The sequence below is a fragment of the Squalius cephalus genome (genome assembly GCF_949319135.1).
Source record: "Squalius cephalus genome assembly, chromosome: 24".
Classification (NCBI taxonomy): Eukaryota; Metazoa; Chordata; class Actinopteri; order Cypriniformes; family Leuciscidae; genus Squalius; species Squalius cephalus.
The window spans coordinates 21,636,219-21,660,779 of record NC_137145.1 but is presented as its reverse complement, the minus strand read 5'-3'; the positions used below and the strand labels follow the sequence as shown (position 1 = coordinate 21,660,779).

Here is a 24,561-nt window from a genome sequence, read left to right as displayed (position 1 = left end):
CCTGAGGTAAGCTGGCCTACAGCGCCCTCTTGGGGGCTGCCCAGTCAAGGAGGCCTACTGAGGCCTACTACCTAACAGCGCAGCCTTCGTTGGCAGATTTACACAGCGCCTACAGCATCCTGTTACCTAATCATATTGCCCATGGCAGTGCACTCAGCAAAAAACGCAGCACCCTTTAAGCAAGGGGAGTACAACATACACCACTCTGCCTCAACGGAGACCCCAGAGTCAGGAGCCTACCATCTGTACGCATGGGCGTCAGCTCATGGTAATGCTCTGGCTTCACGGGAGCGTACTTCAAAAACCAAAAAGAAGTGAAGGTTAGAACTTTCCGACTCGACCCAAGCCATAATGGTGTGAGGTAGGATAATACAGAACTGAAAGTGAAGCACTCAGACCTACCCTGTATCACAGGGGAATACCACCACCTAACCCTGAGATTTAACAGGGTGCGAGCCAGCCAGCGGCTCTAAAGGTGACAGAATTTTATCTGCGCCCAGCCTAGGGGGAGTGGGGTCTATTCTGGCGGCCCAAATCCATATGCTAGTTCTGCACAGTGGGGTCGGGTAGACAAAACCCAGTCTCTTTGTGAGGCGAAAGACGGTCTAACCCTGCTAAAGAAAGACCCATTGTACCGGGGAGGCCTTATTGAGGCCTAACCCAGGTTCTTTATAAATCATGCCTCTGCACCAACCTGCATTACTCTTCTCGCCCCAGAATGCAGAAAGGGGGCGGGCCTTGGCCTAACGACTCCCATGGGAGGAGGCTGTCATATAGGGATGCTAAAAACCTACATTCACAAAGTGAAGGGCCAGAGGCAGAAATGCTTTAGCAGAATGCCTCCACTATCCCTAGCATAGCCTAGGCCAGCTACAGAGCCAGCCCTGGTGAGGGCCAGCCTCTAAGCATAGATCTACCTGAGGGCTCGGAGGAGCCACAGAAATGTTTTTTTTTTTTTTTTTCATACGAGGGGCTGCAGAACCACTCAGCCTACTGAAAACCCAAACAGGGCTCAAGGGGGCGATGTACTCAGGACCAAAAAATGTCAGACGGTCCTGTGGGCCAGACATAAGATCTATCTGAAGCTCTAGCGTCAGTCTATACTCCAAAACAAAAGTATTATTTTTTTTGAGAGAGAGAGAGACCAACTACTCTACCCTGAGGTGGCTAATAGCCCGAGGGCTAACGCAAATGTGTGTAGAAAAAAACAAGCGGTAGCATAAACATTCCCATTCTTCTTTCTAGAATGACGTTCTACCACTTAACTCTCCGCTGATAACATATTTCATATGAATGAGCGGCGGCCTCAAATGCTCTCACCATGAGAGGAAGCCTAAGCTATAAACATAGTTTTACAACTAGAATGAGCAGTGGCACACCTTGCTTTATCTTACATATGACAACAACTCGAAAAGATGGCGCCTGTGACTGGCGGTACCACGGCTCGTCTCCTGCTGTATAGATTGCCAATGGTCATTTTGTCAACATATGCTATCATATCAGCCCAAATTACGAGAGGATTCCTGGCTGTAAGGACTTATGATCGGGACTCTTTGTTTCAAATTAAGCAGTCAATGGAGGACCTGTCTGATACGTGGGACAGTTACAAACAGGCGTTTCCTCCTCCTTTCATCATCGATCCCGGCTCACCTGACTACTTGTTGCTGTGTCGGGCGCCGAGTAGGGTCCGCAGGAGATCCAGGAGAAGAGGCTCTCGGTCCGGTGTTCAGGTTAAGCGAATAGTCTTGTCTTCGGTCGCCGGGATCGCTCTCGGTGCCTGTGCCGGATTCCTCTTCTCGATGCGTGTGACATGGTGTCCATGCCGACGCCTGCTTCGACTGCAACGGGTTTCCTTGATCCATCACAGCGCTGGAGTTGTGGTCAGGAGCTGTCGTCGCCATTGTTTACTTCCGTGTTTGTGCCGGCTCTCCCAGGATGGACCAGCTGGAGTCCACGTGACCGCTGGACGTGCCTTCAACCAATCCCGCTGCGCAACACGGGCACTGCCTTCGTGACGTCATCTACAATCCGCGTTGGCCTGTTGAATACTCGTTCTATTGCGAATAAATCTCATTCATTGAATGATCTTTTCGCAAGGGAAAGCTTGGACATCATGTGTCTTTCGGAGACTTGGCAGAGAGAGGAAGAGTTCATTCATTTAAATAATCTCTGCCCAGCTGCCTGCTCTGCTGTTGGGAAGCCCCGCCCCTGTCGCCGTGGTGGTGGCTTGGCTTTTGTGCACAGGGATGTCCTCAGATGTAAGATGTCCCAGTCCCAAGAATTCTCATCTTTTGAATCTCAGATGGTTAAAGTGGGATTTTCATCCCCATTTTACTGTGTGTTGATCTACCGTCCTCCTGGCCCCGCTGCTGCCTTTTTAAAGGATTTTAGTGACTTTTTATCCTCTATAATAAAGTTGCAATCTGTTTTAATCCTTGGGGATTTTAATCTTCATGTTGATGACTGCTCATCTTGCCCCGCAATGGAACTGCTAACATTGACTGAAACTTTTAATTTTGAGCAGCATGTTTCTGAGCCCACTCACCAAAAAGGCCATATTTTAGACTTAGTTTTTACGCTTGGCCTAGACATTTTAGACATGTCTGTGATTGATGTCCATATGAGTGATCATAGTCTTGTTCGGTTTAATCTGCACTTTAGTCCTGAGTCCAAGCCTTCAGTAGTCAGGTCTCAGAGGCGTGTCATCTCTGCTAATACTGCGGATGGCTTTTCTGAGATGTTTGATCCTCTTTTATTCATGGACTGTTCTGATGTGGATGATCTCATTCACTGTTTTAACAACCACTGTGTAACAATTTTGGATCAGGTGGCTCCTGTTAAATCAAACTTGTCACAGAAAAAAGCGTGTCCTTGGATAAATGAAGACATCTTAAGACTCAGGAGGCTGTGTCGTAAGACTGAACGTTTGTGGAAATCCACTAAACTTGAGGTGCACAGGCTCTATCTCAGGGATCTTGTGTCATCTTACAATGTGATGGTTGAAAATGCCAGATCTGAATATATCCGTCAACAGGTAACATTGAATAAGAAAAATCCCAAAGTGTTGTTTGACACCATTAATTATTTTGTATGTTCTGCTGCTCCAGTTACCCCTGTCTTTTGTGAAGCTGACAGCAATGCCTTTTTGAGATTTTTCACAAACAAAATTAAGATGATCAAGGATAAGATCCCGCCCCTTCAGTGTGGTACCCCTGCTGTGTTTGAGCCTGTGTCCAGCATGTGGACATCATTTAAGCCTGTGACATTTGCTGATATTTCAGCACTGGTGTCTAAGATGAAGCCCTCCTCTTGTTCATCTGACATCATTCCTTGCAGGCTCTTTCAAAAAGTGTTTGAGGTAATTGGCCCTTGTGTTACCAAAATGGTTAATGTCTCTTTGTCAACTGGCGTGTTTCCCAGTGCCTTTAAACATGCCATAGTGGAGCCATTATTAAAAAGAGCAGGCTTAGACCCGACAGATCTTAATAGTTTTAGGCCTATCTCAAAACTCCCGTTCCTGTCTAAGATCCTTGAGAAGGTGGTCTGTGAACAGCTTACATTCTTCCTGGAACAAAATAACATCCATGAGCCATTTCAGTCTGGTTTCCGTAAACAACACTCTACGGAAACGGCTTTACTGAAAGTGTCTAGTGATATTATGATGGCTGCTGATTCTGGTAAACGCACTGTTCTAGTTCTCTTGGATCTGTCCTCAGCATTCGACACCGTTGACCATCAGGTCCTGCTGAAAAGACTGAGGGATCAAGTAGGACTATCTGGGTCAGTCCTTCAGTGGTTTTCCTCATACCTATCAGGGCGTAGCTTTAGTGTTTCAGCTAACCGAATAAGTTCTGAGTCTGTGGATTTGCTGTGTGGAGTGCCTCAAGGGTCTGTTTTGGGCCCTGTTTTATTTTTGTTGTATTTGATTCCTTTGGGAAAGATTATCAAAAGGTTTAGTGATGTTTCTTTCCACTTATTTGCTGATGATATCCAGCTTTATTGTTCCTTTAAGCCGTCTGAAATCCAGAAGTTAAACTCTCTGCTCCATTGTCTAGTGGAGATTAAACAATGGCTTAGTGAAAACTATCTGCAGTTAAATGCAGACAAAACGGAAACACTGGTTATCGCACCTGATGATGCAATTCCGGGGATTAAACAATACCTGGGCGATTTAGGCCAGTCTGCGAAGCCAAGTCTTCGCAACCTGGGAGTTATTTTTGACAAAGATATGTCATTAGCCCAGCACTGTAAGCAGCTAACAAGGAACTGTTTCTTTCAATTAAGGAACATTTCTAAACTTAGGAATATGGTCGCACGTAATGATCTGGAACTTATCATTCATGCGTTTGTGTCTTCACGTTTGGATTATTGTAATAGTTTGTTTTCATGCTTAAACAAGAAAGAGCTCTCTCGACTACAATTAGTGCAAAACTGTGCAGCGAGAATTCTGACCCGTACTAACAAGAGGACCCACGTATATCCCATTTTAAAACAACTTCATTGGCTGCCAGTGTCTTATAGGATCCAATTTAAAATTTTGGTTCTAGCATTTAGAGCCCTGCATGGTCAGGCTCCTTTCTACATCAGCGATCTGATTCAGCCGTATACCCCTGCACGGGCTCTGAGGTCTGTGAATCAAACTCTGCTGAAGGCTCCACGCACTTGTTTTCGGACTAGAGGTGACCGATCTTTCCAGGCTGTTGCTCCTAGGCTATGGAATGGTCTTCCGCTCTCTTTACGCTCTATTGACTCTGTGGATACTTTTAAAAGTAATCTTAAGACTTATTTATTTATTCAAGCTTTTAATTAGCTACTTTTTGGGCTGTTATGTTTTCGGTGTTGTTTTCATTGCATGTTATTTCTGATTTAAACTGTGTTGTGAAGCACTTTGTGGCCCTTGTCTGTGAAAGGTGCTATATAAATAAAGATTACTTACTTACTTACTAACAAGGGAAGCCATCACATACTCACAAAAGAAGCCCATACAACTGGTTCTTCTCTCTGTCATTCTAGCCACCTAACAGGGGAACTTCAGGGGCCTAATAACCAAAAATGTTTACCTTACCTTATGATATTGACATTGACATGACCCCATAACTCTATACAGGGAAAGAGGTCTGTAGAAAGATACATTTTAGTGTTAGTTGCACACAAAAATTACTCTTAAAGAAGACTAACTCAGCTCAGCTGCAGCGTGCAAAGTGAAGACTCACCAGACAGTTCTGTATGAACATGGGGTCTACCACCTTTACATGCCTGAGAAGCACTCTCACTAACCAAGCCGAGGCGGGCCATCAGAACATTGTTCTCACCAGCCTCAAGCCTGATGTAAGAAGCACCTGGGGAGTCTGGGAAGAGAGGAGAGGGCAAGATATAATCACACCCTCAGGGGGGCCACCACCAACACATCAGCATACACGCTTCCGATAAATTATTTGTTATTAAAGCATTAACATTCACAAACCACGGTTAATTTAACATAAAACAAGCAGGCTACTGCGTGCATGGTTTGGCATGACTGAATGCGCGCAAAGTAAAGCCGCGGCATGGTCTGTGTGGCTATCACACCGAGCTGCCGCCAAACATTCAGCCCATCTTGCCAGACCTTGCCTTTCTACTGGCCACAGGTGTTAGAACAGGTGTCCAGGCATGTTGTTGTTAAAACAGATGTGCTGTGTGCAATGGGTGTGCAGCTTCGGGCTCCTGGACGGGACTCTGACAGCACTGGCATACCAATTGCCTGGAGTTGCTGGCAGTGCTGTTCACCCTGTGCCGATTTCGACAGTTGCTTCAAGGAAAGCACGTGTTGGTCAGTACAGACAACACTGCAACTGTTGTGTAAATCAACCGGCAAGGCAGGGTATGCTCACGTCGCATGTCACAACTCACCCGCCAACTCCTACTCTGGAGTCAGCAGTGGCTCAAGTCGCTGCGCGCTGTTCACATCTCAGGCAAGCTCAATCATGCGACCGACGTGCTCTCAGGACAGCTCATGTTCACATGCAGGAGAATGGAGACTCCGAGAGGTCCAGCTGATCTGGAGTCGATTTGGGGACGGGTCCCTCGGCATGGATGCACTGTCACACAGCTGGCCCTGGGCCCTACGCAAGGATGAGGAGCAGAACTTGATGGTTGTGCCCTACTGGTCCACCCAGACCTGTTTTTTGGACCTGATGCTCCTCATGACAGCCCCTCCCTGGCGGGTTCCTCTGAGGAACGACCTGCTTTCTCAGGGACAGGGCACCCTATGGCAGTCACGTCCAGACCTCTGGAACCTCTACGTGTGGTCTCTGGATGGGACGTGGAGGACTTAATTGGCCTACCACTGGCGGTGGTAGACACTATCTCTCAAGCTAGAGCCCCCTCTACCGCGCACGTAGACGTTCCAGAGGTCTGGACGGGACTGCCATAGGGTGCCCTGTCCCTTATGCTTATGCTTATGCTTATACTTATGCTTATGCGGAAACCCCTGAAAATGCCCGATCAACTCTGAGCTTTCCTTCTTGCAAGAGAGGTTGGAGCGGAGGCTGTCCCCCTCCACCTTGAATGTATAGGTTGTCACCATCACAGCACATCACAATGCAGTTGATGACATGTCACTTGGAAAGCACGACCTGGTCATCAGGTTACTGAGAGGCTCCAGGAGGTTAAATCCTCCCAGACCGTGCCTCATCTCGTATACATTGAACATGCTGGCTGAATGGGTTACTAATGTAACCACCGTTCCCTGAAGGAGGGAATGGAGATGTTACGTCTCTCCTGCCACAGCCCTGAACCACAGCAGAATGGCTGGGATCCCTATCTCGGCTCCTCAGCAAAACATGAATGAGAACTCTGGGTAGGAATGGCTCGGCATGAAAATCTAATTTGGCCAATGCCCATTGGCTTGTTCAGTTACCACTCGAAGGCGATTGGGCTCCCAGGCGAGACCCCGATATGTCAGTCGACGTAACGTCTATGTTCCCTCCTTCAGGGAACGGGGATTACATTAGTAACCTAGACCTTTACACCTGAAGTATCATGTCGATACTATAAGTCATAGAAACATATTTAAAAATTTAAGGGAAAACAAGAGGTCATTTTAAAACATCCAAACATGAAAATAACCACAATCTATTTAATTTCACTGTAATAATAACTATATGTAGTTATGATGCAATAAAATTGTATATGATGGACAAAAAAATACACTGAGAGATTCTTCAGAATATCTTTCAAATATCTTTTATGTTCCACAGAAGAAAGAAAGCCATACAGATTTGGAACAATATGAGGGAGTAAATGATGAGAAATGACAGCATTTTCATGTTTGGGCGAACTATAAACAAAGAATATTCATTTCAATCAAATTTAGTAAATAAGTATGTTAGAGGTCTCAAAATTCTCACTCTTTTTTTGTAACTTGATGAGAAGAAAAAGATCAGGGCAAAGATGAAAGCTTTGAGAGCAAAAAACAGATTTGATCCATTAATTAATCTCTTTCTGTGAGGATGAATTGCCCCGTTGAAGTGCAGCACTTCTTTCATTATTTGATCTAGAGCACAAAGGTGTCTGTATGGGGTTTAGAGCCGAGCAACAGTATAAAGCATACAAGATCTTTTCAATTCACCTACATCGACTCTAACAACCGAGTAATGTGGCGAAATAGTGAATGCACTGATCTGATTATATTACCCATGTCTCATAGTTAAAAAACATTTTGTTATAAACATGCAATTTCGTTTGCCCAGAGTAGAAATTATGACATGCAGACTAACTCAAATAAATGTAAAAATAAATAAATAAATGATCTATCATAGAAATCACTTGCTCTAAGAAAGATATCTTGTCTGATCTCTGATTAAATTTCTATTTAATAATTTGTATGGCCAATGCACATTAATGTACTTTATGATTTTCTGTGTCTGTAATTGAAGTTGCATTTTAACATCAACCCATTTTTTAATTGTTTTTCATTAAATATTTGTCTCACTGCTTTCTGTTTGGCAGGTGAAATGAGCAAATAGTATGAATGACTGCTCAAATTTGTCTTTATATAAAAAATAAACATAAAAATTTCCAGGCTTGTGATGGAAATTTTTTAAATTCACAATAAAATAATAGCCAGTGCTATTACCAAACTTTAGACAAAATGAAAAAGTACTAAGGGACAGAGTTTTGAATAAACAATGAAAATGAAAATCTACAAATGACAATCCAATGAAAACTCGTTTATATTATTCATAATAAACAAAATAGACTTATAATGCAAAGAAAGTACATTTTACAAACAAAACACAACAAATTACAATTATTTGTTAAATATTAAAATATCCTAAAATTCTAAAAATAAAAGTAAATGGTTGATCAATATTTCAACATCTAGTATGTCATGCTAATACCACGTTTTACTTTCCTTGTTTCCACACATTTGCTAAATTAGCATTTTAATAAAAGCTTCTCAAAGACGTGGATAATTACGGTTGAGGCTTGATATTTCTCACTCAGTTTTGTAAGTTAACAATAAATAGGTGGGGGCAAAGATGAAAGCTGTGAGAGCAAAAAGCAGAGATTTGATCCATTAATTCATCTCTTTCTGTGAGGATGAATTGCCCCGTTGAAGTGCAGGAGCTCTTTCATTATTTGATCTAGAACACAAAAGGTTGAGAGCCCAGACCAATGGTATAAAGCAGCATCTCCAAACAACATCTTTTCAATTCACTTACATGCTCAACAGCAGAGAAGTGGGGCGAAATAGTAGATGCATTGATTTGATTATATTCAGTTCAAAACACTGCTCCTACATAAGAAAGAGGTCCTTCAAATGAACCCACACTGCAAAGAGGAACAGTCCTAAATATGGAAGCCTCCCTTACTCAAGAACAAAACATCTTTAGGACTTTTAGACCAACAAGGCATTCAGATTTCTTAATGGCTGATTGGTTTTCAGAAATAAATGTCTCTTTCTCTGACAATGGACTGACCGTCGTGGTCTGACATTATTTAGATTAAATTTTGGTCAGAGAAACAAAAATTTTGAAAAAGTACCTGATAATTTTTATATTTATATATATATATATATAAAATATTATTACATTAGATTTCAAGAAATAAATACAGTAATTCTACATAATAAAATATAAAATACAATTTAATTTCTAAGTTAGAAACACAAAAAGAGACACACAGGTTCATAAAACCACATATCCACATTGGAAAATAATAATAACCAGAGGACTAATACTTTGTCACATTCTGTCCTGGCATGAAAATCCTGAGATTATGAGCTTTAAACACAATAATTGAATATTATCTTAATAACATACAAGACTTGTGTGCTTCTACTAACATTCACAAGTTTTGGATCAATAATATTTTTATTTCAAACAAATGGAATACTTTTATTATTTTGTAAAGCAATGATGCATTATTGGTCAAAAGTTACAGTAAACACATTTATAATGTTTAATATTAAATTAAAACATTAATTGTTCAAATACATTTCTTTTTTAAATAAACGCTTTGACCTGTCTATTGATTAAAAAAAAGTAATGAAAAAGTATCATGGTTTGCACAAAAATATGAAACAGCTGAAAACAAAACTGTTTCCAGCATTGATGATAATAATAATATTGTTTCTTGAGCAATCAAAGAGCCATCAAATCATATTAGAATGATTACTGAAGGATCATGTGACACTGAAGACTGGAATAATGATTTAATCAAAGGAATAAATTACATTTTAAAATATATTACAATGGAAAATATAATACAGTAATACAAATAATATATATACTGTATTTTTGGTCAAATAAATGTAGCTTGGTGACTTTTCAAAAGCCTTACCAACCCCAAACTTGTGAATGGTACTGTATATAAAGAAGTCCTTCATCGTTTTCACATCATTGGCTGTTTAGTCAATACTATATTCCCATTGGTCCTGAAACTGCAGCCTCCGGGATTGCAGGAACACTCTGTTTACTCGCTGATATCCGTGGCACTTGTTGTCAGGCTGTTGGGTGTGTCTGGAAAGTGAGCCGATATTGACACAACTTCACTTCCAGCAGAACAAGGGCCGTCCTTTGATAAAGAAAGCTGAAAACCAAATCCAAACAAATGAACAATAGTGCAAAAATGATGTATCCATTACGCAATGTTAGTAAGTAATCTTATGTGTATCCTGATATTTACCAATTGCTGGTATGATCTGTGTTCAGCATTCTTTTGCAGAATAAAGTCGGTCAGAAGTTTCCATGGGGGGCTTATCCTCATGTCACTGTCCTGGCTCTCGGGACTGGCCAGCATTAGATCCTCTGAAACCTTTCATCAAGACCAAACAACAAACACCACTTCAGTTTTATCCTGCAAACTGTCTAAGCCATAGGCATTGGTAGACCTTAGGGGAGTTCTCTGTTACAGGATCTCTCCTCGCTCTTGATTCCAGTAAAAAAATATAATATTTGAAAAAAATAAAATAAAAAATAGAATTTGGAATAATTAAATTTTTTTTATCTTTTTGAAAGAAGTCTCTTCTGCTCACCAAGGCTACATTTATTTGATGAAAAATACAGTAAAAACAGTAACATTGTGAAATTTTAGTACAATTTAAAATAGCTTTCTTAAATTATATATATATATATATATATATATATTATATAATTTTTTTTTTTTTTTTTTTTTTTTTTTTTCCTTACACTTTTGGTAGTGTATTACAGTTTCCACAAAAATATTAAGCAGCACAACCAAATTTCAACAATATAATGATAATATAGTAGACTAGTAAATGTTTGTTGAGCATCATATCATCATATCAGAATGATTTCTGAAGACTGTGACACTGAAGACTGGAGTAATGATGCTGAAAATTTGATCAGCTTTGATCGCAGGAATAAATTATGTTTTAAAATATATTAAAACAGAAAACCGCTATTTTAAATTGTAGTAATATTCCAGATATTACTCCTCGTTTCCTCGGCTCCACCTGGGATCATAAAAATGACTTTTTTTTTCACAAAGTGACCCTGTTCAAAAGTTTACACTTGATTCTTTACACTGTGTGTCGTTACCTGGATGATCCACACCTGTTTTTTTTTAACTTGATGGTTGCCCATGAGACCCCAGTACTAAAAAAATGAAGATCTTTAATCAAAATAACAACCATTTCCACCAATCATCCAAAGTGAATGTAGTGTGTTGCCTTGAACATCAGCTTTCGATCATCCAGGTAACAACACACAGTAGTCTACTGAGAAATCCCTCTTATCTGAAAATGATTAACATTCTGCAAGAGTGAACTTGTGACTTCAGCTGTACATATATTTAATATTGCCTTTCAAATGACCTTTGGTGCAATAAACAATCCTAAACAGTTTCTTTTTCTTGCTCAAGAGAAAAAAAATCATTTTTTTCCTGGAAAAGATCCTATAACCGGGCCTGCTATGTGTAAGTCCTGTACCTGCTCACTCGCCAGACGGCCCTCGAGCTGTGTCTGTGTGTGTCTCATCATCACACTTCTTTTCTTATCCTTGCATCTCTTGTTCTGGAACCAGACGCGAATGACCCGAGGACTGAGGCCCGTCATTTCCACGAGCTGCTCTTTCATGAGGGCGTCGGGTCTGGGATTGGCACTGTAACAGGTCTGGAGCATGCGGAGCTGGGACTCGCTGAGAACCGTCCTCACGCGAGTGGCTCTCTCGGACCTCGAGGACCAGGACGCTGAGGATTTCATGCCGTCTGTGAAAGACACATATATAAGGAGACGCTTTACCAACATCACTCGTTTACATACAGCAAACCCTTCAATGTTGAAATGTGGTTGAAATAATGTCAGTTGTTGTTTCAACATAACATGAAATAACATCTAATGCTAAATGGCTGTAAAAAGGTTAACAAAAATTTCATAAATCAATTTATTTTAAATTTAAGACATTGAAACAACATCATAGTGCAGCTAACAGGGAACGTTCTGGCCAGGTTCTCACAGTTATGAGCAGACGTTCTTCCAGTAACATTAATAAAATGTTCGTTCAAAGTTATCTGGTCTTTAATGATGTTCTCAAAACGTTAGCTTAAATATATTATTTATACATCAATAATGAAAGGGTTTTTTTCCTAAGTGTTTTAGTTCTAGCATTTTTTAAATGTTGTTTCAGAATGTTTTTAGAACTTTCAAAAGTAGCATTCCCATAGTGTTTATAAAATTGTAAAATGGAATGTTTCCTTAAAAATGAAAATTCTGTCATCATTTACTCACCTTCAAGTTGTTTCAAACCTGTATGAATTTCTTTATTCTGCTGAACACAAAGGAAGATATTTTGAAGAATGTCATTAGTTGACTGTAGCCATTGACTTTCATAGTAGGGGAAAAAATACTATGGAAGTCAATGGCTACCGCAAACTGTTTGGTTACAGACATTCTTCAAAATATCTTCTTTTGTGTTCAACAGAAGAAGGAAACTCATACAGATTTGGAACAACATATGGGTGAGTAAATGATGACAGAATTTTCATATATGATGAACTATTCCTTAAATTGGAATGCAAAATATATATATTTGTCAGCTGGGATCAACATTGATTCAATTTGCAAAACGAAATTCAACAGTGATTCAACCTCGAGGTATGATATAGATTCACCTGTGAATAAACATTTAAATGCTGGCTGGGATTGAGAAGCTTGTTCAGAAACTCTGTAGACTTACCGGATGGATCAGCAGTCTCCTTCTGTTGGTTATTTGATGCACACTTTAACTGGTAAAAACACTCATGATGGTCTGCACAGAGCAGCTGACCGTCCCGCAGAACGTACTCATCTCCAGGGAGTAACGGACGATTGCAGCTCTCGCATCGAAAACACTGGATGTGATAAATATTCACTCGTGTTCGCATGACATACTCCTCTCTGACGAAGGCTTTGCGGCATCTTGCACATTTACTGCTGCATAATCTGAAAGAGAATATAGGGGGGGATTTATCATATAAAATAGCACTTTACTATACATTGTATATATTTCATTGTATATATATATTTCATAAATATATGTATATGTAATACTATCATATTTCCTGAATTAAATATTTACATGTTTTGGAATTTTTCTTCCAACACTTTTTTAAAAGTAAAAAAAAAAAAAATTAAAAGTCCTTTCAATGAATTGTGCCTTATTTGGTTAGAAAACTTGGTCACACTTTATAGGTGCATGTCTTTATACTTACATTTTTTTTAAAACAAGTTAGACAATGTACTTGTCATGTTTTGCATGTTTTGTGTTCATGTATAACAAAACACTTTTGCTGCTATTGAGGTGGGATACAAGTAAGGTTAGGGTATGTTTGATGGTATAAGGGTAAGGGTAGGTGTAAGAGAAGGGTCAACATGTTTACTGTTAAAAAGTTGCTGCCTTAAAATTTTAAGTTCAATCAACTTGGATGTTTAAGTCTTTGCAACTTAAATTACATTAAACTGACTTTAAAAAATGAGTTGAATCTTGTATATATAAAAATTAAATCTAGAAAATTGCTAAACCTTTTTCGGAGTTAAAGCAGTGTAAAAAAACAAAAACAAACAAACATATGTTGTCATAACTTATTGATCATATATTTTTTTTACATACATGTAAAATCGTATGCATAGGCTACACAACAAGTGCATTGTGTCAACTGATTAATTAAAATGTTATAGTTAAAGACAAGTGGGACAGAAGCTGTAATAAGCAGGCCTAGTTGTGATGAGCAAAGCTTATCTTTGCTGTACCTGTGGTCTTTACAGAAGGTTTTCCCGTCTCTGATGAAGCAGGTGCGGGACTCGTCCAGACACTGATGGCACTCCGCGCACCTCAGACACTGCGCGTGCCACTCCAGATCAGGAGAAACCCGCAGGATGAAGCGATCCAGGATCTGATGCCCACAACCCACGCAGGATGAAATCAGCTCATTTCCTTTAATAACAAGTATAAGCCTAAATCAATTATATTTCTAATCTTTTAATTGTGGTGACATTTCAAAATACAAATACGCATCTCATCTTACGCTGGCCTATAATTAAGTTGAACTTTTGAATGACAACTTACTGTTCTGTGGATCTCCCATCATGTCAGGAAGCAAATGTAACGGCGCCGTTATCTTCTAAATGATAGCCTAGCCTATTAAACACTATAAGAGAAGGAACTACACATCTACAGGGCCACTAATGTAAGTCTGGCTCGCTCCTCTTTATTTATTTGATGTGACGTGGGTGCAGGAGCACCAATCAGGCGCTCACCCGCCACCGGAATCCCCGCCCTCTAACACTTAGACACGCCCACAACAGGTACAACACATCAGGTACCTGATGATGTTCTAGGCTATATATTTACAAAGAAATAAGTATAGAGGATAATTGCTTACATCGTAATTATTTTTCATGGGCTTTATATCTAACTAAAATATTGACATATTAAAGAAAACTGATGATAGATTTGAATAGAATGATTTGACTATTGAAGTTCGATTCACATAACAAATATGTTGTTGTAATGATATTAGTGTTGTAAGCATTATATTTGTATTTCCAAATTTCACTTCTTGCAGTCCCCATGAAATCAAAATTGAAGTTTATTTTGGCTTTTAGTATGAATATGTTAGTCTTACTGTTATCTATAAACTAGTGTGCTCCAAAACAATGACAAAATTCACATTTAGGAGATATAAGTGTTCAAAACTTACAGTCTCTCACTTCCGCCAATGGAGCAATGATTCCGATGACATCACTCTGCACTTCAGCTTCTCATCAGACATTCTGTCAAATCAAATGCTCTCTAGAATCTAAAGCGCCCCGCCCCCTACATTATAAATAGACCTGAAGCTGCATCACACATTTATTGTTTTCCAGTGAATGGCACACTATAGGGGATAGGAAACGATTCAGACAGAGACACGATAGCACAGATATGATCGAGTCGGCGCAGACCAGAAAACATATCATGACCTATTTGAATTCTGCACAGAATGTCTTAAAGGGGTGGTTCAGGATTTTGGACATCGGACCTCATTTCCACGTTAGCCTGGGTGTTATTTATCAGTGGAGACAGTTTTCAACATTTTTCACCCAGTCCTTCCAGTTGCATAGTTCGCCGGTGCTAGGCTAGCGCGAGTCAATGGTAACTGCTAGCCTGCCATTAAAACAGTTTTACCCACTCAGTACACCAAAAGCAAATAAATTATAACGCCAGACTATCGATGTAAATGTTTGTTGAGAGAATAATGTTAGAAATCAAACTACTCTTGCATCTCAATGATCGTTTACATTTACAGGAACTAGTTTCTCAGCAGCGGCGGAGTTTTACTTTGCTTCGGTTAGTACTGCGCGTCAGTGGCAGGTAAATACCATAGACTGTAAAAAATAGGTAAATACACTTGCGTGATTGTCATGTGGACCGGCTCTCTCGGTTGCCTAGGTAACTTAATATCACTCCGCCGCTGTTGTAGACTGTGCTAATAAATACAGGGAACAAAGTATAACTATTGCAATGCGATGAAAGGGTAGTTTGATTTCTAACATTATTCTCTCAACAGACATTTACATCGGTAGTCTGGCGTTATAATTTATTTGCTTTTGGTGTACTGAGTGGGTAAAACTGTTTTAATGGCAGGCTAGCAGTTACCATTGACTCGCGCTAGCCTAGCACCGGCGAACTATGCAACTGGAAGGACTGGGTGAAAAATGTTGAAAACTGTCTCCACTGATAAATAACACCCAGGCTAACTTGGAAATGAGGTCCGATGTCCAAAACCCTGAACCACCCCTTTAAGCGATATGGAGGAGATTAGGAGGGGAAACGGTTTGAGAAACTACGGCTTTACCGAGCTCAAAGGCTCTGGTCGAGCTGTGATATATACAAAACACTATTGGTTATTTAAAAAAAGGGGAGGAGCTATTCGATATGTCCCGCCTTGTCTTCCTGTTTCAGTAATTAGGTCAACACATTGAATAATGCTCCTGGTGTCAGTGGGCCTTTAAACATTTCATAAGGCTCCCCAGACGTTTTGAATTACCTTTACTGGTTACCATAAAGATTTATTTGTTTGCTCAATCCTGGTTCCATTCTGGAATATATAAATGAATAAAATGAATTAAAGTTTGATTTACTTATTTATCTGATCATTGTGTAGCCTAAAATTATCATGTGTAGCCTATTAGGTTGTCACACAAAAAGAAAGAAACACATGCGACTTTCAACGTTAAATTATGGTTATGAAAATGAAGCTACATGAACCATTAAGGTTGTATGGGCCTTACTAACGTTCCTAGAACGTTATTATTTTGTTTCCCAAAAATAACCATAAGGGAGAGTTATGTTAACGTTAAGGGAACATTCTGTGTTTATCTGAATTCGTGACTTAAAACTAAGATTTCATTGATTTCTATAAGCCTATTTTTATTTACAGGGCCGGCAATGCAAAAATGGGTTCAATGATAGTCGGAACACTGTTTAATTTATTTTGTCATAACACAGAGAAAACTATTTTATAATGATAATGATAAAAAAGTGTCATCTGTAAATATGAATTTGTCACCCACAGAAATAGGATCAGCGAGCGTCTACGCGCAAACGTTCACGCAGACGTCACATTACATGCGTCATCGCGTCATCAACGTCCGCCATATTGAATAAGGAAATAAGAGTGGAAGAGGTGGAACGTCCCGGATGCATGTAAACATCCACGTCAACAGAAAGTATATTAATGAAACAGTTATAGGGGCACGGAACAGCGTGAATATAGACATTACCTGTCGGATGTATAATTAAAAGACTGTTAAACACACTGGTGTTTTTAGGCTTCTGCAAAACAATGACTTCGCTAACGCAGAGAAGCTCGGGCCTGGTGCAGAGACGGACCGAGGCCTCGCGCAACGCCGCCGCCGCGGACAAGGAGAAAATCCCCGGAGAGGATGAGGACGAGTCCCGCCGCGGAGAGGAGGAGGAAGAAGACAAGGGAGACTCCAAAGAAACACGGCTGACCTTGATGGAAGAGGTGTTACTGCTCGGACTGAAGGATCGAGAGGTTCGACGTGACATATGTGTCTTTGTTAGTCAAATGGTCGCCAGGAAGCGGCTAGTTAAGATGAGGACTAGATAAATCCTGTTAAACGATACAGATTAAGTGTCTTAAGAACAGCTGTTTGGAGACCTTCGCCATTTAGCCTGTTAGGAGGGTCTCAGTCGTGCTTTTCCAGTAAAATATAGCAAGAAAGCATAGGCCTCTAAGTGTTCTGTCGGAAATGTGAGTTATGTAACTCTTTATAACTAACGTTACCCTGCACAGAACAGTTGCAACATGATAGGCAATTCTTGTTACTGTCATATAAAGCTAATGCCGTTCGCACCATTTATGTATTTTCATGTGATATCTGCCGATGTTGTTAATAGAGTAATAACTGAATAACTTCTGTCTGTCTTAGGGTTACACGTCGTTCTGGAATGACTGCATATCATCTGGTCTGAGAGGGTGTATGCTGATCGAGCTGGCCATAAGAGGACGCCTGCAGCTGGAGGCTTCTGGGATGAGGAGGAAAAGCCTTCTGTCCAGAAAGGTGTGTGGGAATTTATTTATTTAATTATTTTTTGCTATTTACACTTCATCTTGACTCTTTATACTTGATTGTTCATCAGGTTTTGTGTAAATCTGATGCCCCCACTGGAGACATGTTGCTGGATGAGGCACTGAAACATATTAAAGAGACTCAACCTCCAGAGACGGTCCAGAGCTGGGTTGAGTTGTTAAGTGGTGAGTTGTGAATATATTTGACGCAGTTACTTATTTTTAGGGGTAAATACAAATGTGTATGACTTGCTTTCTTCTGTGAAACACAAAGATATTTTTAAAAATGTTTCATTGGGATTTTTTTTTTTTCATAAAATGAAAGTCAGTGGGATTCAGTGTTGTTTCAATCCCCTCTGACTTTTGTTGTTTAATCAGAAAAGTTGAAATATTCTTCATAAACTTTTGGAACGACATGTAAATGATGGCATAATTAATTTTTGCCTTAAAGTCAGTGTGAAACATTGCAAACAATTTTACTTCTGTGATCTGATTCATTTCATACACAATAAAATAAAAAAGTGCGGTTAGGGATATTCATTTAGTTTTTCTTTTTTTTTTTCCTAACCGACAACCGAAACTCGTTAACCGATAAGTTTGTTAAATTAAAATTAAATGTAATTAGAATGGTTAAGTGTGTGTGACCCATTTAAAAATAACAAAATTTGTTTTCCAGGGTTTAGTTTTACATGCGCAAATAGCAGAATAAACAACAGAACATGAGGATTCATCGTCACATCATGCAACTGCAGCGCTTCTATGAACAGAGAAAAACAGAATAAAAGCATATTTATAAAAGGAATAAATACACAAAATAGATTTCACTTAAATATGAACAGATTAACAAAATAAAAGGAAAAAACTGTGACAAGTAGGAGCCCATTTGATGAGTCTCGGTTCATTTTTGTGACTCGCTCCAAAAACAGGGAAACCGAGACGGCACAAAAATGTTTTGTTTTTATTGTAAGTGTACAGAAATAAATGTAAATAGTTTCTAATGATGTCTTACTCTTATCTGCATTACCATAATGGGAGTTTTTTTAAGTTGTTTCTGCTGTTTAAGTGACCATTCAAGTGATTTCTCCGGCACCTCACGCGCGCACACAACACGTCAGCTCAAAATAAATAATAGTTTAGCATCCAAATACATTATGAATATGGAAACATCTGGATTTGTGCAGGCTAAATGAGCCCAACGCCAGTTTCAGTTTTGCTTTTAATTAATACATTTTGGCTGGATGTTTATAGCTACTTTTAAAGTTGTTCTGTTCTATATACCGTTCAATTTAAAGGATTTAATATGGAGTGAGGGAAACTAAAATAGCCTATATGTACGTTTATAGTGTTTTTAATATTTGTAAACAGTACAAAATATAGTACCGGTATTTTTTGCATTAATGTAATAAAACATTTTTTTTTTTTTTTTTATTCTCTCAAAAGCTCAATTTTATGTGTAGAGTTTTTTTTTTAACCATGCTGCAAACGTTTTCAAAATATCTTGATGAATTGCGTTTAACCGATAGTATTTATCTTAAAATTAATTAATTTCGGTTAACCCGGTTAAGTATGAGCTTCCCTAAAGGCGGTACTTGATTTTTTTTCTGCTGGGAATTAATTGGATAATCAAAAGTGGGTGTTGCATAACAGAATGAAGCCCAGTGGTTGGAGGTGTTGGAAAAATAAGAGGAATTTGTGGCACCATCCAAAATGAAAGAGTTATTGTAATATAGTAGGCTATTTTAGATGTCATGTTGATTTTAAGCTTTGTTGATTCAAATATTCTACAAACATCAAAAAGTACTAGAAATGGATCATTCCAATTCTAGTCAATTTCAAAGGCCCTTTTTACATTCTTTAGGTGAAACTTGGAACCCGTTGAAGCTGCACTACCAGTTGCGAAATGTCCGAGAGCGTTTGGCTAAGAACTTGGTGGAGAAGGGCGTCCTCACCACGGAGAAGCAGAACTTCCTGCTTTTCGACATGACCACCCACCCGCTCACCAACAACAACATCAAACAGCGGCTGGTGCGCAAAGTCCAGGAGGCCGTCCTGGAGAAATGGGTCAACGAGCCCCAACGGATGGATAAGCGTCTGCTGGCTCTGCTGTTCCTGGCACATTCCTCTGATGTCCTAGAGAACGCCTTCGCTCCTCTGCTGGACGACCAGTACGATCTGGCCATGAAGAGGGTGCGTCTGCTCCTGGACCTCGAGCCGGAGGCCGAGGCTGCCAAGTCGGGCGCCAACGAGCTGCTGTGGGCGGTGGTGGCCGCTTTCACCAAATGAACCTCCAGAGTAGAGAGAAAGGGACTCAACTTTGTGCTCATGGCATTGGACTCGGACCACTGGCCCCAAGCTTGGTTGATTCGGACTGATATTGGTGATGGTAATGATGGAAATACAATTTTTGAAGGAGATGATGATGACACTTGGAAAGGGACGGCTTTTTCTCATTGTCACAGATCTGACTCTGACCTTCACAAAGGTGTTGCCCTGTCTACGTCTAATGGCCAATAGTTGCTACATGATTGCAATTCACTGTGAGGCTTCTTGTAGTTCATGCACTTAGATCATAAAGTTCATGTAAGAAGAACGAAAGTGAGCGCATTGAAGGAGGTGTTTTGTAAAGGGTCTGTTTCCCTGTACTTAACTAGGCCGTGACTCTAATCCTAATTCAGATCCTGGTATAATTCTACAGTAATCTCAATCTCCATGTATCTTTGAATAAGGAGCCACTACTTCCGAAAACACGGGCTTGATGATCCTTGTCATGGTTTCAGTTGCTTTTCCATATTCAGCAGGAAATGTTCCGTGAGCTTCTGATACCTGAATTGGGTCTTGAATTAACAGAAAATAAACCATTTCACATTTAAAAAGACTGAAATGCAAGCATCAGTTTTTCTCCGGTGCTTTAAAGATAAAATGACCCTTCTTCCTTGCAAGTCGTCTTTCCAGAAATCCACTCTTTCTGAATGCTCGAAGAATAAAAATGTTCAAATGTGTGCTAATAATATTGGTTTAAATTCAAAGACAATTTGCTGGCGATTCTCATCAGCCTGTGTATAAAGTGACTAAAACCTGATAGTGATTGTTCTTTTACTCACAGCCTTTTTGTTTAGCTGATCGGGAAATCCAGTTCATCTATTCAGCCCAAGATTCTCAGCTATATTAATTCAATCTTACGATGGGTTTTGTACTGTAATGCACCACAAACAGGTCAAGGAAGCATTGAGCTCACGTAGATCCCAAGTCAAACATCTGGGTTTAAGTTGCTTCGTAACTTTCATCCATTTCATGCAAATGCCAGTCAAACACTAGCAGAGCCCCGACATCAAGGAAGGCTTTCATTCCCGAGGCCTGTCCATAGTGATCACTGCATTGATGTAGCCGTCTCGTCTCATATGTATGGTTTCATTCATGTCATAATATCTCCTCTTGCTATATTTCCAATTTTTATACTATGTTTTTAATCATTTTTATTTTGTTCCTTCCTTTAGCTGTTAGCACAATATTTGCCAGAGTCAATTGTCATGTTTTTGGTTGTCTTCTGTCCTGAAAGAGAGGGGACTGGTAATGAACGGGGTAGGGATATGCCCTTCCAGTGAAAGAAGCAGGTGTTTGACATGTTTATTTTCTGTTAGTAAAAAATACGTAATGAGCTGTAAAAAATAGAGATGGTGTGAAATGGATGCCCTGATTTGTACATCTGCTTTTTATCATATAATAAAGGAATATCTTTAAGTGCCTGAAAGGGATATGAATATTAGCTGTCCTCGTTCTTTAAGTTATGTACATTGCACTTAGTTTTAGCGCTGTGACTGTATGGTTCTGGTGTAATGATGCAGTCAAACCTGGTTTGTTGTATGTCGAATGCCCTGAACATGTACAGGGGATTACCAAGCCATGATGATGCACACCAGAGCACACATGGAGACCATAACCTCGTGAATACTTGCGCTAGAAGGTAAAGCACCGCAGTGAGGTTTTTCCTCCAAACGCATAATGCAGTTCAGACAAGATTGAACAAGTTCAACCAGTTCAGTAAATTAATGTTGATTCAGAAACCGTTTGTGTATATATGTATTTATATATATTATATATTTGTGTGTGTGTACTGTATATAAATACATTTTGAATATATACACTGTGTAGTTTTCAAAGTGGGGGCCGCAGCAAGTTGGAAAAAGTTAAAAAACGTAAAAATATTTGTTAATATGAGTATTGTTATGAAATAGCATTATAATAATTTGTTGCATAGCCTATCTGAACATTATAATTTTAATTTTAAAATTTTCGAGATTAATTGATTGATCGGCTGGTGACGGAATTGGTCGATTTTCACGTGATTTTTAGTCTGACATATGCCGATTTTATGCCGGTCAAATGCACTCGGGCGCCGCATGATTAACATCGCGCAACATCAGCGTGATGTTGACATCAACATCCAAATGTTGCACACGGAACGCACATGTAGGAAACCTTGTGAATTACGGCCATTTCAGACCGCAAGCGCGAGCAGCACGAATTTTTTTCGGCGTGCATGTTCAATGAGTGCATTCACACCGCGAGCAGGAGCAGCGCGTGGCGTGAGCGTCAAGCAGGAGCGTCGCGTGAGCAGCAGTGAAGCGGGGGTTTCGGCGCCGAGTCTAGTTTTGCTGCGCTGCTCACGCTCAATTAAAGTGAAAGCACATTTTTGAGGGACAAATAAATATGATTTCACACAAAAAGTACCTAAAATGCACATAATTTGCATGTAGCCTATAGTGTGTTTTAACAAGAACTGGAGTAGGCTATGTCAGAAAATAAAATGAAGACTCAAAAATATTTATAGAAAATGTAGCCTAACTATTTAAACTTGTTTTTATTAGGCTAATCAGTTTGGGTAAAATTGGTGTTTTATAAAATAAATATAGAAAATAAATATTTGTGTGTGCTGTAGCCTAAAGTGGTTAGAAAAAATGAAATCGGAATCGGCTAAAATCTGTATCGACAGGTCCAACTCAATGACAAATCGGAATCGGCATAGAAAATTGTAATCGGTTATGATTGGCTGGTATCAAACACCATCACATAATCTGATGTTCACCGATGTTTTATTTATTTATTTCTACATTTGCTGTAGTATTGTCGATGAGTTCAATAACACATCCTGCAAAAGGGGGGTCTTGGCTAGAACCTAGTGGTATTTGGGGGGCCTTATCATAGAAAAGTTGGGAACCCCTGGTATAGGCTACACAGACATGCACACACGCAGACATTATAATAAGCTACACATATTATGTAAACACCAGAGGTGGACAAAGTACACAACTTCCTTACTTGAGTGAAAGTACAGATACTACTGGTCAAATATTACTCCGTTACAAGTAAAAGTTGTAAAGACCAGTTTTTACTTAAGTACTCGCTTTTAAAAGTAGCCTACTTAAGTATCAAAAGTAAATGTCAATGCATTGTTTTATTATTGTTGAATTGTTGTGTGTAATACTTACAGTACCTTATGCCTCTGAATCTTTGCCTGCCTTCCCTCATATCAATATCACATTTATTTCCAGAACACAGTTTCAGTAGTGGGATTGAATGTGAGATTGAATAAGTGCACTCAATAACGTCCACAATGGTTTCGGACACCCAAATGGCTGTTCCCTCAAAGAGTGCCCTATTTAAAGTTTTTTGGCTTTTAGTATGAATATGTTAGCCTTACTGTTATCTATAAGCTAGTGTGCTCCAAAACAATGACAAAATTCACATTTAGAAGACCAAACCCAACGTTGAAAATGAGAATCAGGTTGATGTCAGAATCCAACGCCAGATTGACATTAATCTCACACGTTGGTCAGACGTTGTATTGTGGTTGAAAATGAAAATCGTGTTGACGTAAGAAACCAAGTCTTGTTCTAACGTCAACCTTTCATTTCCAACCAAAATGCAACCAAAATCATTCCCTGACTGACGTAACTACTTTCTACTCGAGGATCTTGACACAAATGTAGTGGAGTAAAAAGTAAAAAGTATGATAATTGTCTTTCAGATGTAGTGAAGTTAAAGTAAAAAGTTTCCAGAAATAATAATACTCAAGTAAAGTACAGATACTCAAAAAGTGTACTTAAGTAGGCAGTACTCAAGTAAATGTACTTTGTTACTGTCCACCTCTGGTAAACACACAATCTCTATGTTAGATGCAATTAATCGTGATTAATCTATTTGGCAGCACTAAAATTTAATTCAAAATCACCACCTCATTAAATAGGCCTATACATTTTCCTGTGAAAAAAATTAAAATTAAAAAAATTAAAAACAATCTTATAAATAGGCTACATTTGAGGAACCAATCACACACATGCAAGCAGTTTATTGTGTAGTCTTTGTTATATTTAATCAGTTTCAGAAAACACCATAAAACAGTCAGAAACAGAAAGTAAACATTTCATTTGCTTACAGGAAGTTGTTTAAGGCCTACTGTAGGTCGATTGTCACGCAATCACATGATAAGTAACGTCATGTTACCTGTGAATTGTAGATTTACATATTACAAATAGCATATATCAATAAAAAAAAGTTTTGTCAAAAAAAAAAAAAAAAGTTAGATATTAGCTAAATACCAATGTTTCACAAGACAACCCGAAATTGTACATTTACAATTAAGTGCTTTAAAAATCTTTCGTTAACTCCTGAACGTGTGTATCATACTGGGAATTATTCACAAAAGAAAAAGCCAAATACAATAGCAGGTCCTCAGAATATAATATACAGTGCTTCCTAACAAATATTTGGACACTTAAAACAATTACTGCATTAGATATAAAATATCAAGCAAGTGGCATAACTCAACTTTTACCCAGAAATACCTTTTCTAAGGTTTTTTTTATTGTTATTTTTTATCCTGGTCTCGAAGTCAGTTCCCCCCAGTATGAAATAGGCTACACTTTATTATCATTAGACTAGGCCTAAGCACAAGGCTGTAAATCAGGACATCCATTTCGCGCTATATCTCTATTGAGTAGCCTA

The 24,561-nt window shown here is 39.2% G+C and overlaps 2 protein-coding genes across 2 annotated transcripts; one reads left to right on the top strand and one right to left on the bottom strand.

Annotated features, from left to right (window-relative positions):
- Positions 1-9,871: 9,871 nt before the first annotated feature.
- isl1b (ISL LIM homeobox 1b) lies at positions 9,872-14,154 on the bottom strand. Its single transcript, XM_079861907.1, has 6 exons — positions 14,049-14,154; positions 13,733-13,916; positions 12,681-12,925; positions 11,435-11,712; positions 10,171-10,299; positions 9,872-10,074 (listed from the first exon to the last, which is right to left on the bottom strand). Exons 1-6 carry the CDS (start codon positions 14,068-14,070, stop codon positions 9,958-9,960), a joined length of 975 nt encoding a protein of 324 aa, XP_079718033.1. The 5' UTR covers positions 14,071-14,154; the 3' UTR covers positions 9,872-9,957.
- A 2,466-nt stretch (positions 14,155-16,620) lies between these two features.
- On the top strand, positions 16,621-20,769 carry golph3b (golgi phosphoprotein 3b). The gene is made up of 4 exons (XM_079860531.1): positions 16,621-17,022; positions 17,420-17,551; positions 17,631-17,745; positions 19,418-20,769. Exons 1-4 carry the CDS (start codon positions 16,810-16,812, stop codon positions 19,840-19,842), a joined length of 885 nt encoding a protein of 294 aa, XP_079716657.1. The 5' UTR covers positions 16,621-16,809; the 3' UTR covers positions 19,843-20,769.
- Positions 20,770-24,561: the final 3,792 nt, after the last annotated feature.